The 17114-nt window shown below is 52.9% G+C and overlaps 1 protein-coding gene across 1 annotated transcript in view; it reads left to right on the top strand.

Moving 5' to 3' along the window:
• The first annotated feature begins 1425 nt into the window (after positions 1-1425).
• NKAIN1 (sodium/potassium transporting ATPase interacting 1) overlaps positions 1426-17114 on the top strand; it is a 38423-nt gene continuing 22734 nt past the window's right edge. The window contains exon 1 of the mRNA XM_036350642.1: positions 1426-1894. Coding sequence (XP_036206535.1) covers positions 1841-1894 — 54 coding nt within the window. The 5' untranslated portion in view covers positions 1426-1840. The remainder of the gene's footprint in view (positions 1895-17114) is intronic.

Here is a 17114-nt window from a genome sequence, read left to right as displayed (position 1 = left end):
TCATTCTTAATTCGTTAACAAGGAGCCTTGCATTTGCATTTCGCACTGGACCCCACAAACCACGTAGCCAGTCCTAGGAGTAGATAAGCGTGCATTTGAGTGCTCACTATGTAAGCAGCTTCCAAGTGGCAGTGCTGGGCCTGGAGCCCAGGCTGTTCGGGTCCAAACCATGGTCTGAATCTATATCATACTGCCTTCTGAGTCAAGAGGGCTGGTGAGAGTGGAGAGGAAGGGCAAGAATAAGGAACGTTCTGCCAGGGCTTCTTGTTTTAATGACATTTCCTCACTAGACTGTTCTCGCAGTGAGTGCGGAGGCTGGTGCACCGCCTTCTCCCCAGTGGAGAGCCTGGCACATAGTAGGTATTTCATAGATACTAGCTGGAAGGTGCAGTGCACAGGCCAGAAGGGATAGAGAAGCCTGGAGGGAGGATGAGGGATCCTACCTGAGTGATGCTAATCATCAAGATGACTATGAGAAGTTAGGTGTGGTCCTGGCCTTCCATACTCCAAAAGGTTGTGGGTTCGATTCCTGGTCAGGGGACATACCTAGGTTGCAGGTTTGGGGTGCATAAATAGGCAACCGATTGATGTCTCTCCCTCTATCTCTAAAATTAAAAATATATATATATATATCCTCAGGTGAGGATTTAAAAAACAAACAAACTTAGCTGTGGGGCAGCGATGGTTAAATGGATTTGGGATGTGTTTCGGAGTTGAGAGCTTTTGGGGGGGGGTCTTGGAGAAGGCAGTCTCCTAGAGCAAGCCCTTTCCCATTCCCTTCCCCACTGCCCCCTAGGCACACCTGCCCCTGAGAGCCTGACTGGGATGCCCGATCAGTGGGTTCTGGAACAGCAGGGCTCATTTCTGGATCCCAGGGCTGCCGGGGATGTGTATGCAGTCAGGGCTCAATAAATGCCAGTAGAAAAAAAGAGGGAAGGAAGAAAATGTGACGAGGCCTTCAGGAGGAAAGCTGGGACGAGGAGCAGATCTGGGAACTGGAGTGGGAAATGGAGGGCCAAAGTTTGAACCCCAAGACCCTAAAAACAGGCTGGACAGAGGGGTGTCCAGAGCCCTCGGGAGGCCAGGCACAGGGCTAAGTGCTTTGTTCACATAAATACATTTCATCTTCATGGCAACACTGAAAAGACATTATTATTCCTACTTTGTTTAAGAAAACTGAGACCCAGGGAGGTGATGTGATTTGCCCAAGGTCACACAGAGAGTGAGCAAGCCCTGAAGTCCGGGTTTGACCGAGGGCTGTCAGCCCCCAAGCCTGCGCTTTTCCCACTTCACTCCCCGCCTCTCTCCCCCAACTCTCCACTGCCCTACCCCTTCCCACCTCCTCTCGCCTCCCGCGGCCGCCCCGCCCCACCTCTCTCCTTCCTCCCTCCCTCCCTCCCACCCTCTCGGTGGTGGCGGCGGCAACGGCGGAGCCACGTGGTGGGGCCGGGAAGCCGTGGCCGCGGAGCGCCCGGGCGGCTGCCCCAGCTGGGCAGTGCTGCTCCGCGCCGCGCCGCGCCGCCTTCGGTGTCTGCGCTCCCCGCTCCGCGCTCCCCGCCGGCCGCCCCGGGGCAGGAGGCGCGCCGGGCGCCCGGCCGGTCAGACAAAGGAGGCGCGGCGCGGCGGAGCCAGCGCGCGGGTGGACGGACCATGGACTCCGAGCGCAAGCGGCCCGCCCCGGCCCTGAGGACCCCGCGCTCCTGGCCCCGGCCCTAAGCGCCCGGCCCCGCCGCCCGGGGCGCCCAGCGGGAAGGACGCGGAGACGGCCCGGGGCGGAGGAAGCGGCGGCCGCCGAGCTAGAGGGGCGCCGCGGCGGACGGCCTGCGCGGCCCCTGGAGCCATGGGCAAGTGCAGCGGGCGCTGCACGCTCGTCGCCTTCTGCTGCCTGCAGCTGGTGAGCGCCTCGCTCCCGGGCGGCCGGAGCAGGGTGGGGCGCGGCGGGGCGGGGTCCCTGGGCGTGCGGGTGGGTGCTGTGTCTGTGTGTGTGTCTGCTGAGAGTGCCCGGGTGGGGGGTGGTCTGGAGTCACGGAGCGGACGGGCGGAGCCAGCTCCCGCTGGCCGTGCTGTCTCTTTGTGTGCGCTTCTCGCCCGGCGCTCCCCAGTCCGGGAGTGCGCCCTGCGCGCGAGTCCCCGGCCCGCCCGGCGCCTGGGGCTCCACGCGTCGGGCCTCCTGTTGCGAGGTGCGCTGTGGGACTGTGGCTGGCGATGTGACCCGGGCTGGTTTGTGGATCCGTTGTTATTCCTGCCGTGTGTTTTCCTAGATCACTCGTTTGTTTGCATGGGTCTCCCTGCCTCTGGGCTTCTGCCTCTGGTCTCCGCCCCGTGAATGTTTCTCACAAAGTCTCAGCTCCTGTGCGTGTCTCTCTGGGTTTCTCTTTGGCAGATCTCTAGATCTGTGACCATTCTGGTCCATGTTCATCCGTGTGAGTGACGATCCTGTTGGGATCTTAGACTCCAAGACCCGCTCGCTCCTTTGTGCTGTTTCTGCCTCCCTTCACCCCCCTGACTGAGCAGGCCTGGGAATGGAGAACCACCTCCCTGGAAAGGGTCACACGGCGGTGCCAGGTACTGGCCAGTCTGACTAACCAGGTGCTGAACCGCCCTCCCTGCTTTGACTGTGGCCACTGTGGCATGGGTGTTCCACCAGCCATCAGCTCCACCGGGGCATCAGGGGTGAGGACAGGCAGAGCAGTCCTCTCTCAGGGCTGGCACTGATGGAGTTGGGCATTCGGGGGTGCTCTGGGAGGATGGGAGCATTGAGGACACTGCCCAACCCCAGCTTAGGGAACTCGGGTTCTTGTCTCTGGGAGGCTAGTGGAGTGAATTCAGGAGCTGAAGGGAACTGACTGCCCTTCAGTTCAGGCTCTGGCAGGTGGATTTGGGAAGGTGCTTAATTAAGGAGAGGCCAGGGTCTTCTGCCTACCCTAGAGCTGAGGCCCCACAACAAGGGATTGTTGAAGCTGTGCTGCTCCTCTGGTTAGAGACGCATGGGAACCTCCGTGGACAAAACTCAAGTCTGAATGTGAGTTATGCCTGCCTCCGTGACCTGGTCTCCACTTTTGCCTGTGCCATGGCCCCTTCTGCACCATAGGTGTGCACAGTAATACAGAGTGAAGCTTTGAGCCTGGATGGGCAGACCTCATTCATCTTGTTTCTCACCTCTTGGGGGCACCAGCCCCAAACTTGCCATCCATGGACCTGCCCTCTTGGGCAGTGGTAGAAACAGCCTAGACTAGAAGACTGTAGCCCTGCTCCCAGCTGTGGGAGGCAGGCAAGTGACTCCCCTCACTTGGCCGTCTTGGTCTGCCGATCTGTAATTGCTCATCCTTGAGGGTTGCAGAGGAGATTAATTAAGATCAGGTAGAATGGAAACTCCAGAAGGGCAGACGTGATCCGTTTTGTTCCCTGCTAAATCCCCAGCAGCTGGAACAGTGCGTGGCATTCCATTAATATTCGTAAAACAAATGAATGAATCCGTTATTTTGGCAACTCCTGGCGCACAGTAGAAACACCCTTCTTTATCTGCTCTGAGGAACATAAAATGCCAACAAGTGCTAAAACTTTTCAGAAGATTCTTTTTTCTGTACTTGTTCGTGTTTAAATTTTAAACTAGAGCTTTTAGCAAAGTAATACACACATATTGTAAAAATGAATAAATCAATAAGTAATCAAACAGAATAGAAGATAAAGGTAAGTTTCCTTGTATGTCCAGTTTCACACCCCAAAGATAAGTACTATTAATAGTTTGTCCCAGGCTCATTCTGTTGATGATAATAACAATAGTTAGCTTTGCCCTAGCCAGTTTGGCCCAGCGGGCGGATAGAGCGTCGGCATGTGGACCAAAGGGTCCCAGGTTCGATTCCAGTCAAGGGCACACACCTTGGCTGCAGCCTCCTCCCAGACCCAGGCCCTAGTTGGAGCATGTGCAGGATCTAACCAATAGATTGATGTTTCTGTCTTTCCCTCTTTCTTCCACTCTCTCCAAAAGATCAATGGAAAAATATCCTTAGGTGAGGATTAACAAAAATAAATAAATACAAAATAAAAGATGAGGGTTGCAATGATAAATTATTTTTTTAAAAAAAATAACAATAGTTAGCTTTAGGGAGCGCTTACTAGGTGTTTGTAAGCACTCTCCCACCTATTAACTCATTAAATCCTCATAATGACCCTATAAAGTAACTTGCCCAAAGTTCTATAGGTAGGAGCCAGGCTTTGCAGCCAGGCAGCTGACCAGCATCCTCTGTTGTCTTACTTATAAAATACTAGTAAGTAGTTCTGGCCCTGATTAAGTCAGGAGTCCCTTGGGAAGTGCTTACTTCTCGCTCTAGAGCAGCGGTTCTCAACCTGTGGGTCGCAACCCCTCTGGCGGTCAAACGACCCTTTCACAGGGGTCGCCTAAGACCATCTTGCATATCCGATATTTACATTACGATTCATAACAGTAGCAACATTACAGGTATGAAGTAGCAACGAAAATAATTTTATGGTTGGGTCACAACATGAGGAACTGTATGTAAAGGGCCAGAAGGTTGAGAACCACTGCTCTAGAGAGATGAGGTGGTGAAGGAAGGTAATCTCCCTGCCTCCCACTCACCTGCTTCCATAGCTCTCTCGAGCTAAGCTAAGTCCCACTCTTCCACATAGAGGGCTCACCAGCTCGAGGGGATCTGGAGTTAGACAGGACCTGGCTGGGATTCTGAATCTCCTGTGTCTTGGCTGGGCAGCCTGTGAGGGTTACATGAGATAATTTGGGGAGGTGCTCAGAAGAGGGACTTGAAAATTGGTCTCTTGGCTCTGTTGCTCTGTCTGAGCGGATTGCAGAGTGAGTCCCTTCAGTTGTCACCCCCAGGAGCCTCTGCTCCCTGGCAGCTTCCGTAAAGTGCTCCCAGATGCTGGCATTCACCAGCCTGACATTATCCTAGGACCCAGGGAGAAGGGAGTCTGTTTTCTCACCCAATGGAAAGGGTCAGAGAAGGAAGAGGCTGTTTGTTTCTCAGCTGAAAACTTTACAAGATGAACTGTAGGAGAAGCAGGTAGGGGCTATACCATTCAGGTGGACTCTATAGAGGCAAGGCCTTGGAGTTTGATAGGTCAGACCTGGGTTTGAGTCCTTCTTTTTTATTTTTATTTATTTATTTTTTAAATATATTTTATTGATTTTTTACAGAGAGGAAGGGAGAGAGATAGAGAGTTAGAAACATCGATGAGAGAGAAACATCGATCAGCTGCCTCCTGCACATCTCCCACTGGAGATATGCCCGCAACCCAGGTACATGCCCTCGACCGGAATCGAACCCGGGACCCTTCAGTCCGCAGGCCGATGCTCTATCCACTGAGCCAAACCGGTTTCGGCGGGTTTGAGTCCTGACTGTCTCTTTCTAGCTGTGATCTCAGGCAAGTTGCTTACCCTCGCTGAGCCACAGTTTTGTCATCTGTTAAGTAAGGTTGTTGCCAGGATTGAGTGCTCATAATGAATTTAGCACTGTGCCAAGCACAGAACGAACCTTAGCTTTTTATTGCTATTATCTTAATGATGTATATACCATGGAATGCTCTCCTGGAGTTGTGGCCCAAGTATCCAGGTGCCCCCCTGCACTCTTCCTTTGTGGGAAGCAGCAGGTTTTGGGCCCTGAGCTGAGAGGCAGGAGGCCTGATTCAAGCCCAACTCTGTCACTGACGTCCTGTGAACTTGGACAAGCCTCGGTTTTTCCATTTGTAAAAGGGGAAGAACCATTAGCCTCTGTCTCTAGGGTCCCGCCAGTTCTGCCCATCAGGGACTCTGGGATGAGGTCTGGGCTGGCCTGGAGGTTTCGATGCATCACAATCTGGTTCCATTCTGTAGAATATCTTTTTTTAAAAAAAATATTTTTATTGATTTCAGAGAAGAAGGGAGAGGAAGAGAGAGATAGAAACATTAATGATGAGAGGGAATCATTGATTGGCTGCCTCCTGCATGTTGGACCGAGCCCGCAACCCAGGCATTTGCCCTTGACTGGAATCGAACCTGGGACCCTTTGGTCCGCAGGCCGACGCTCTATCCACTGAGCCAAACCAGCGAGGGCTAGCATATCTTTTTTAAAAAAGCATTATTTTATTGATTTTAGAGAGGAAGGAAAAGGAAGAGAGAGATAGAAACATCCATGATGAGAATCATTGATCGGCCGCCTCCTGCACACCCCATATAGGGGTCGAGCCCACAAACTGGGCATGTGCCCTGACTGGGAATCGAACCATGACCTCCTGGTTCATAGTTCAATGCTCAACCACTGAGCCACACCAGCCCGGACATCTGTAGAATATCTTGGGTCCCTTGGTTTCCTGGCTCCTACTTGATGTATCATCTTGACATTATTAATGCTATTCACTCCCTAATTTTAATGTCTATCCCTTTTCCTTCCCCCATCCAGACCCTGCCTTTCTTTCCACCCCCTTCCTGAAACCTTACAGGCCACTGTTCTTCCCGTAAGAGGATGAACCGAGGGGATTTGCCCAAGGGAGTCATCATCAATTTCTTCATCATCGCCATTATTACTCCCATTTCTGGAATCCTGTGCTAAGCACTTTATACGCATTACCTCATTTAACCAAATGAGCTTACATATGTAAAGTGCTTGGCAAAATGCCTGGTACATGTTAGATGGCTGATAAAAGTTAGCTGTTTTACTGTTTTTATCCTTCTTACTGTTATTCCACATGATGGGAGAGATGTTCTTATCCCCTTTTTCAGAGGAGGGAATTGAGGCTCAGAGAGGCGATGAGATGTGCCCGCGATCACTACGCTAGTCAGTGACGGAACCAGGATCGAGCACTCTTCTGCCTGAGCAGAGAGCCACCCTCTCCGCCCTGTGCCCCGCTGCGGCTCACGTTTAAGCAGTGTGCGACCTCAGACAGGTCTGTTCACTGCTTCAAGCCTCCGCTTCCTCATCTGAAAAGTGAAAACGATAGTATTTCAATAGGATCACGCGCACGCCTGGCAGCGTGAGCCTGTGGGTGCTCAGTCATCCATCACTGCTGTGGCTGCTCTTGTCCCAGCTCTGTGTGACCTTGGACACATGCATTCACTCCTCTGGAGCCGTTTTCTTCCTGTCACAGAGAGTCGTCGCTACCTCTCAGAGCTGTAAAAAGGGCTTAGCCAGTGCCGTATACATAATAGGTACTCAGAAAAGTGGCAGTTTCATTCTCTTCCCTTCTGGAACGTACTTTGCTTTCTGGAAGGTGGTGGGTGAGGGGGGAAATGTGTAGCTTCCTGCTGAGCTGCGAGTAATGGTGTGAAACGTGGTCAACCTGATTGATGTGGTTATTAGGAGAGTGATGGGGAAGACTGGAGGGAGATGGCTCCTGCGGGGGGCCTGCGCCCTGAAGCAGCTGCTAAGGCAAGCTCATGGCTTCCTGGGGAGCCTCTGGCTCTGCTCTGGGTGCTTCAGGTCCTTGAGCCACGCCTGGGAGTCAGGAGCATGAAACTGTCCAGGCCACTGACCCCTTTAGACAGCTGGGGGCTGGGGGATCAGCTCCCTTTTGCAGATGAACTGAGGACAAACAGTTCTCAAGACCCTTATGATGTCGGCAGAGCAGGGTGGAATGGAGAAGGGGGCCTCTGTGGGACTGGGGGTGGCCCTGGTTCTGTTCCTTTGCAGGGGTGGGTGGGTGATTATTTCAGATAAGCCCCCCATAAATGGCAGCCACTCTAAAATCTGGCACAGAGCCCAGCTGGTGTGGCTCAGTGGTTGAGCGTCAACCTATGAACCAGGAGATCATGGTTCAATTCCCAGTCATGTGCTCGGTTGTGGGCTCGACCCCCCAGTAGGGGGCGTGCAGGAGGCAACAACCGATCCATGATTCTCTCTCATCATTGATGTTTCTACCTCTCCCTTCCTCTCTGAAATCAATAAAAATGAAATAGAATCTGGCCCAGAGCTTAGGAGCAGTATCTCCCGGTTCAGTCAGTCTGCTGCCTTGCTTTGTGACTTCCAGAAAGCCTCTCTTACCCTCTCTAAGCCTCCGCCTCTCTCCTAGAAAGTAGTCAGAACAGCAGCTCCTACCCCATGGCAGTTTGGGGCATTCCATGAGACAGTGCCCGAATAGCACAGTGCCTGGCCGAGGCGATATGCTCCCGGTGGCTAGCTCTTATTTGCCTTGAGGCTTGGACTAGTCACTTCCGCCCCCCTGTCTGCCTGCATTAGAGATTTAGGGGTCAGAGTCATGCCCATAAACTCTTCAAGTCTTAATTTCTTTATATGGAAAGTGTATGGTTCAGCAGAAATAACAGTAACAATAATAACTACCTTTTTGTTTGGTGTCTGCTATGAGCCAGGCACGGGCTCCTTGTATACCTATCCCTTGTTACTCTCTGGCTTATTCATGGCCACATAGACAGTAGGGACAGAGTGAGGATTCAAACCCAAGCCTAGGACTCCTAGCTTCTACCTTGCATGCCCATTGCTCCCCCTGTAAGATTGTGGGATGCTGGATGTGGAAGGCGATGGGGAAATCTAAATCCTTCCTCAATACACAATATTACTAGATACGTGATATTCTGAGCTACTTATTCAAATGCTCCACAAACCCCCATCCCCATCCCTATTTCTATTCATCCCAATGCTGGTGTTGGGTTTAAGGATACTATGATGCAGGTTGAGAAAAAGTTACCCAGGGAAGAAATTGACCTGTTTTGAAAACTTATCAGCCTTCATAACAACTCTATAAAGTAGATACTGTTTTTATACCCATTTACTGATGAGTATACTGAGGCTCAAAAGAAAGAAGTGACTCGTTGCCAAGGAAACAAGATACAGTCTAGGCTTCAGATGAGTGATCAAGGGAAAGGATGTGAAGACAGTTGTAACATCTGAACCAAGCTCTAATCATTGAAGTCTCCTTTCAGGGAGGGGTGGGTGCTAGCAGAGCAGGCTTAGACCAGAGATGTGTTTTTTCAAAGCCAGTTCCAGGCCACAGGGTGTGGAGCTGCCTTTGGTCCTGGGAATCCCAGTCCCAGTGCCCTTGGCCTCCCTCCTTGATCAGGAAGGAGAGGAATGGTGATTCGGAGACAGGGAGAGTCTCAGGCAGCAAAGCAAGTCTCCCTGAGACATACTTCTGCCAGCAAGCACCAGGGTGTTAGAAGAGCTATGTCTGCAGTTGCAGGTTTTAATGGGTTTTCCTGGCCTCCTGACCCCTGCCTCTCAAAGCAGCTGGAGAATCCGGGGGCAAGGGAAGAGCTTGGGCTTTGGGGTCAGGCTGGGGTTTGAGTTTTACCCCTGCTTCTTTGTAGCTTGGTGACCTTGGGTTAGACACTTAACCTCTCTGACCTTCCTCCTGAATTTCTCTAAATCAGGATAGTAATCATCTTTTTTTAATTGTTATTGATTTGAGAGAGAGAGAAACATTGATTTGTTGTTCCACTTGTTTATGCATTCGTTGGTTGCTTCTTGTATGTGTCCTGATCGGAGATCAAACCCGCAACCTTGGCGTATCAGGACATCGCTCTAACCAACTGAGCCACCTGCCAGGCAGGATAGTAATAACCTGCCTCAAAGAGTTGACAGAGGCTCCTTTGAGGTAGGATATGCCGAGTAGGAGCTCACGAGGGGTTCACACTGTTGAATGCCCTGGAAATGAGAAAGCAGACTCCATGAACCAATACTGTGGGGTAGGAAATGGGACAGATACCCTTTTCAGCCAGTAGAAGGCCCAAGTTGGAGCAGAGGTTCTGCTGAATCTTGTGGCCGTGGCCTTGACTGTCCCTTGGTTTTCTCTTCTGTAATATGGGGACTGTAGTAAGGGTGACCTGAGATACTGCAGGGAGAGAGCTGGGCACAGAGTCTGGCACTCACTCAGAGGGAGTCAGAAAGGTTTGACCTTCTGTAAAGGGAGAAGGTTGGACTCCAGCTCTGAGTCATCAATGAGTTTGTCCTTTCCCAGGTGGAGATCTGAGCTGCTGCCACAGCGCCCACCTTGCTGCAGGCAGCAGTGACTGACTGGTGGGGGAGGGTAGGAGGGTGGATGTCAGGCTCTGGAGACAGGAGGAGACTCCTGCCTATGATGGCCTGCTCCAGGCTTTACACCCGGTGTCAGATTGTCAGGGACCCAGGGGACATCTTCTTTCCTCTTTCTGTTGGAATGAGTGCTGTCTCCATCCCTAATGCCCACATGGTATGTTTGGTTGTAAAATGAAGTCTCCGATCACAGAGATTTAGAGCAAGAGGTTCTGACCCATCACTAACCCCTGGTCACCACTGGTGAGCTTCCTAAACTCGAGAAAAACTAAATAGCTGTTGGATCAGAGAATAAGAAATGCCACTCCCTGACCCTGCCTAGAGTTGCATTCAGCAAATATGTCTGAAGACCCCACAAGGTGCTTGGCACAATCCTAAGTGCACCTTAGGGTACATGCAAAGTATGCCCTCAGCCCGGCTGGTATGGCTCAGTGGTTGAGCGTCAACTCATGAACCAGGAGGTCACAGTTCTATTCCCAATCTGGGCACATGCCTGGGTTTTAGGCTCCATCTCCAATAGGGGGCATGCAGGAGGCAGCTGAGAAATGATTCTCTCTCATCATTAATGTTTATATCTCTCTCTCCCTCTTCCCTCCTCTCTCTGAAATCAGTAAAAACATATCTTTAAAAAAATGCCCTCAGCTACAAGCCAGAATCCCACAGTTCTTGTACTCACTTGCTGTGCAACTTGAAGCTGGCCCTGCCTCGTTCTGAGCCTCATTTTCTCCGCTCTGTGACCCTGGGGATGGGGGAGAGAGTATTGCAGTGGCAGACTGACAATCAGGTGGTGAGTTCCCTGTCCCTGGCAGTGATTAAGAATTTATATGTAAGTGGATGACCACTTGGATGAATAATGGAGCTAATGATGACCCAGGTCCCTTGGAGCCACCAGATGTGGTCTGGGTCCTGAGAGGACAATGGCAATAGTACAAAATGGTAGCTAGTACGAATAATTAAAATTGTGAGCGTTTTTTTGCTCTTCCCATGTGCCTTTGCCTTAAGCATGCTCCACCCCCTCCCACCCCAAATCTCAGAACCTGGCACAGGAAATAGGGGAAATGGGAGTCTATAGGCACTTTTCTCCTGAGACTATTCTGGGTACCACTTTCCCTAGAAGGGGAGGCCGCCATAGGGTTTTCCGGGTAAGGGTGGTTCCTAAGCCTCTTCTTTTTGGAGGGGGGGGGCGTAAGTTCTGCAGCCCCAGCCTGATCCAGAGATGTGGGTTTTCAATTACACAATTAAATGCACAATTAGGCATAATTACCAGTGCTCAGAGCCTGAGACTGCTCATAATAGGCGTGTAATCTACTGCAGCCTCTGTTTATACTACTCAGCGCGCTCCCTAATGATGCCAGGATGCCTTCACACTGTACTGTTGCCATGGAGATGAGCCCGTCACCACCATGCAGGGCTGACAAATGGTGTTCCAGTCCAGGTCCCTGGATTGTTTCTGAGGCCTCTGCAGCCAGCCTGGGAGTGGAGGGGCCAGCCAGGTGGGCCAGGAAGGTGGGTCAGTCCTCCCTGCCCTCTGACACACCCTGCTGGTTTAAGCCAGCCTTGGAGCCGCCAGGGAGGACAGGAGAGGGGAGCTTCCGCCCCCCCCCCCCCCCCCCCCCCCCCCCCCCCCGCCTCCTAGAGTCTTCAGGCCTTGAGTAGGATGGCCCAGGTCTGTGAAAGGTCTGTGGTCATCTGTGCAAGCTGAGGTCTGGACTCCCGGGGCCCTGCATACAGCAGGTTCCCACACAGGCCTGGGTCTGCCGTGGACTGGCTCTGGGACCTTGGACAAGTCCTCACACTCTTTGGGGCTCTGTTTCCCCAGGTGTGAAATGAACTCGGGCTCTCTGCACGCAGCGTAGTCTAATAGAGATTTATTGAGCACTTATGCACGCTGCCTACTGTTGTAACGGTTTCACCTGTAGTGGCTCATTCACCCTCACTCCACCCTTCTTTAGTGACAGTTGTACAGAAGCAGAACCTGAGGCTGCAGGCCGTGCCAGTGCTGGGGTGCAAACCCGGGCAGTCTGGCTCTAGGCCCCACCCCTAACCTAACAGACAGCCTTGCACACGTCATCTCATAGCTCCTCCGCAGCAGCCCAGAGGTGGGCCGTCGCTATCCCCATTCCCTAGATGCGGCTCTGAGGCTCAGGGAACCGAAGTCATTTGCCAAAAGTCACACAGGCGGCAGTGGCCGAGAGGTTCCGGCGAATGCCAAAGCCCGGATTTCTGACTTTGGCTTCTTAGTGGAAGTCAGGAAGGGGTAAAAGATTTCCTTCCAGCCCTAACCAGTTTGACTCAGTGGATAGAGCGTCGGCCTACGGACTGACGGGTCCCAGGTTCGATTCCGGTCAAGGGCATGTACCTTGGTTGCGGGCACATCCCCAGTAGGAGGTGTGCAGGAGGCAGCAGATCGATGTTTCTCTCTCATCAATGTTTCTAACTCTCTTCCTCTTCCTTCCTCTCTGTAAAAAATCAATAAAAAAAATATATTAAAAAAAAAAGAAGATTTCCTTCCACAAGCACATACCAAGGATCCCCATATCCCACCTGGCCGGGCCCCAGCCGCTGAGAAAGCAGAACCAGCACTTTGCTTTGACTTTGAAGGAAATCTGGCCTCATTCCTACCCCATAAACCCACCCTTACCTTGGTCATTAGAAACAGAGCCTGTTATACTAATTTTTTTCTACATTTCTCTGTCACTTGGCACGTTATTATGGACACCTATTATGTGCCAGCTCCTGGGGATGGGTTAGACACAGTGGAGAAATAAGACTGGGCTACAGAGGTTTCCGGGTCAGATGGGCTTGGGTTCAAATCCTACCACTTCATAATGATTTGGGTCAGCTGCTTGACCCATCCTTTGTTGCTTCATCTGTAACGAAGTCACCGATCTGTACCTGGCAGGGTTGTTAACAATATTAGCAGTCATATCTACCTACCACTTGCCAAATGCTTCCTATATGCCAGGCACTCGGCTAAGGCCATTATGTGCCCTGGGTGAACCTTCACCACATAGCCTGTCATTCCCATTTAACAGATGAAGCAACTGAGGCTCAAGAAACTTAAGGGCCTTGCCCGGGGCCTCACAGCGGGTGAGTGGCTGAGCAGACATCAACATCCAGAGCTCCTGCTCTTCCCCACCAAGCGTCCTGCCTGCATGGAGGTGTGGGTGTTCCTCCCGCCACTTCCCTGGGGCCCCCAGCTGCCTGGCCAGTTCTTAGAGAAGGAGGCATCTGGGCGAAAGGGCAACCTGAGGGTGAGGGTGACAGTGCCCACCTGGCCCGGCTCCGGGTTCTGTCTAACTGGATGATTCCCACTGACATCCTGAAATCTGGGTTTTCTGAGAGGGGCTGTCAGACATTACCTTTCCCCCTACTCTCTACAGCCCGGAAAGTTAGGATTTGCCTGAGACCACAGTGCAAGTCAGTGGCAGAGTTGGAACTGGGACCCCAAGCCAGTTTAGGACACTTCTTGTAACCTTCGTTTTAACTCCCAGCAGTCCTTGGGAGAGAGGGCTTGGGGGCTGTGGTGTGTATGTTCTTTCAGTGTATGTATTCAGAACAGCTCCCTGCCTAAGCGTTTGTGGGGCAGACACTGGCAGTAGAGATTTGTGGATCAATAAACATCCCTCCCCGCTTCCTCCCTCTTCATTTATTCATGAACTCTGAACTCCTTGGCTCCAGAGAAACTGCCTGGAAGAAAGCAATTAGAGCATAATTAGAACCACTCCTATTATCAGCTCCCAGCGGGAGGGGTGGGGAACGAGGCTGCTAGGGCTTGGGGATGGCCCTGGGAGTTCCCTGCAGCCCCAACTCCAGCAGCTGCCTGTTCAGCTTCTGCTCACTCCGTGGAGCTCAGCCTCCCCGGAGTCCTGGGCACCGTCCACCTTCTGTCCACCTTCCGCAGGGACTAAGGACCTCATCCCCAGAGGCATTCGAGCGCTTGATGTGGCCAGGAAGGAGGGTTTCCCCTTGCATACTAAGTGAGAGGAGATGATTTCCAAGTCCTCTCCATGCTGCGCATCCTGGGTGCTCCTTGGCAGGGAGCCTGGGCTGGGCATTGCAGGAAAACCAAGACGCTCATGGCTCCTGCTTTCTAGAAAACATCCCTGTGTCAGCTTGTAGTGAATGAAGACTACACTAGCAAGTGTAAATTACCTCGGGGGTCGGGGCAGAAGAAATCAGGGCTCCATTCATGGCCCGCTGATTAGTAGTAACAATCACAGTACCGGCAGTCAGGGTTTACCGAGTGTGTCTGACCCCGGAGCCAGGGCTCTCCCCGCCAGATGTCCCACCAGCGGAGAGAGGTCATCGGGGGCCTTTGCTCCCTTCTCCCTGAGAAAGAGGGAGACGAAGACGCAGGGAGGCGTCGGGTGCTGTTTCTCACTTCAGATGGGAACCCTAGGAGGCGGGTACGCATATCATCTCTGACGTCCCGGTGAGGAGGCCAAGGCTCAGGAAGTGACGGAGCCTGCCCAAGGTGACAGTGCTGGTGCTGGACTCAAACCCAGGCCTCTGGGCCTCCAGGACCTTCATGCTTTGTGCTCTACCAGGTCTGAGAGCTCCGTTTGCTCTCTTTTGAGCTTCAGTTTGGACCTGAGTTGTTCTGATCAGGTTTCCCTGATGCGCTGTGTAGTGTGCCTCTGCGTCCATCACACGTCGTCGTCTTGTTCCTCTTTTTGTCACTGTGCAGCCGAAGAGAGAGTGGGAGAGCCCTGCCACCGACCTGGGTCACTGCCCCAGACAGGAGTACTGGCCCCCAAACCAGCCTTGGCAGAGAAAGGGAAGGCCTGGTAGGTGAGGGTCTCAGGTCTCTTGAGAGAGGCTCCCCATGGATACAGGAGCCCCTGCTATAACCAGGGAGGCAGCCCCTCAGCCCTTAGGCTTTGACAAGGAGGGTGTGGCTTCATGAAAGGAAACTGTCGCCTGGAGCCCAAATGCACAGAGGAGGGGATGAAGGGCTCGATACAGTCAGAGGGGGACTGGGGTGCGTGGGGCTCCCTCCTGGGATGGGGATGGGGTACCTGGGAACAAGCAGGCATCCTTCTTCCCTTGCCCTGTCCCGTCCAAGGGCAAGTTGCCCTAATAACCAGTCCCCCGTCCCTACCCTCGGTAAGGAGCTGTCCCCTTTCTCCCAGTGACAGGTGGTTACCCTGGCAACAGCCCCTTTGCCCAGCAGGGTCTCTGACTTCCCAGTGGCCCCTTCCCTCACATGTGAAGATAGATTGTTCTGCCACACACAGCAGCTCTGTCCACTTGGAGGTGGAAGTCCATGTGGGGCCAACTTTCAGTTGTGGGCCTTTGACCAGCCCCTCACCAGACTGCCCAGTGATTGCAATCAGGTGCCATTCTGATGTTCTGATCCGCCTCCCCACCCCCCAACTGCCCGTTTACCACCTATCAATGGCTCCTCCGTGCCTCCAGGAGGAAGTCTAACTAGGGGTGGAGTTGGGGGTCTCAAACCAGTATGCATCAGAAGCAGCTAGAGAGCTTAGTAAAATGCACATTTGTGGACGTTGCCCTGAGTTTCTGATTTAGTAGGTCTGAGACATTTGCATTTCTAACAAGTTCCAAGGTTCCACTGATGATGCTGGTCTGGGGACCACATATTTGAGGACCAGTAGTCTAATCAGTGGGACACTGGGCTGTCCGGCTGGCCCACCAACCCTAGCACGCACCACCTCCAGTCCCTGAGCTCCGGCCACATTGATGTAAGCACGCCAGCTTCACCTCATACCCAGTGCCTTTGCATATACCGTTCTGACCTCTGGAAGCCCTGCCCCCTCTCTTTAAGGCCAGCTAACCCATTCTTTCCTCTCTGAGCTTCTCTGTACTCCTGCAGCCCCACCACACATCGCTGATTTCATTCGGGCTCTGGCCACACCTTGCCCCCACCTCCTCCATTACTGCAGGCACCACACTGTCGGGATCTGTTCCTGTTTCCATGTGGACTCTCTCCCTAGATTGAGCTCTGTGAGGCTTGGAGAGGTGTCTGAACATCTGGACCTCGGGCCCGGCCCTCAGAAGGCCCTCAGTGAATGTGTGATATACTTGAATAAACCCCGTGAGTAGACGGAAAGCCGGGTGAATAGTCACAGAGCTTCATGTACTCAGCCAGTCAGGTAGTCATTGTTGCTTACTCTGGGCCAGGCACTGTGCTAGATGCCGGGGTTCAGCGGTGTGGGAGCCACAGCCCCTGCCTCTGTGGGGCTCAGGTGCTCTCAGATCAAGCCGGGTTTGGCCAGTGCTATCCAGGAGAAGATGTTGAGGATCTGGGTGGTACAGAGGGGACTTCTTAGAGACGCTGGTTAGCGTGGAGTTGAACAGTCTGCAAACAAAGCACAAACCCTCGCGTGGATCTTATTGCATTTACTCCTCCCTGCAGCCCTACCAGGCAGGAACTGTCATCCCTGTTCCCCAGGTGAGCAAATGGGCCCCCGAGGGGAATTCACTGGGCCACAGTCACAGCAGGCACGTCGCAGAGCTGCGGTTTGCCGGGATTCCAACGCCAAATCCCAAGCTCTCTCTATTCTCTCTCCTCCGCCCCCCCCTCCCCCCTCCCCGTGCTGCCTCCAGAGCGCAGGCACCAGGTGGCCTGAGACTCTGCTTTGGGAACATGTCTCCAGTGAGGATTGACCGGTTTACTCCTGGCAGACCCCAGCCCCCCTGTCCAGTCAGCCCCAAGCCCACTTTCAGGGCCCGCCGGGCTTCTCCAGTGGACAGCCCGTGTGGCTGGTGTGTGCACCCCCAGACCCAGGGACAAAAGCTGACTGTGTTGGGAAGAAGGGCAGGTGTGGATGTTGCCTACGCATGTGTCCAGACCTGTGCATGAGGCCCAGAAGGAAGGCAGAGATGGGAGAGCCGGCTGAAGCCGGAGGATGCTGCTGTCTTCTAGACCAGGGGTGGGCAAACTTTTTGACTCGAGGGCCACAATGGGTTCTTAAACTGGACCAGAGGGCCGGAACAAAAGCATGGATGGAGTGTTTGTGTGAACTAATATAAATTCAAAGTAAACATCATTACATAAAAGGGTACGGTCTTTTTTTTTTTTTTTAGTTTTATTCATTTCAAACGGGCCAGATCCGGACCGCGGGCCGTAGTTTGCCCACGGCTGTTCTAGACAGA

This window comes from Myotis myotis, unplaced genomic scaffold, assembly GCF_014108235.1.
Source record: "Myotis myotis isolate mMyoMyo1 unplaced genomic scaffold, mMyoMyo1.p scaffold_m19_p_2, whole genome shotgun sequence".
In the NCBI taxonomy this organism is placed as follows: domain Eukaryota; kingdom Metazoa; phylum Chordata; class Mammalia; order Chiroptera; family Vespertilionidae; genus Myotis; species Myotis myotis.
Note: the sequence above shows the minus strand (reverse complement) of the source record. Positions and strands in the feature narration are given on the sequence as shown.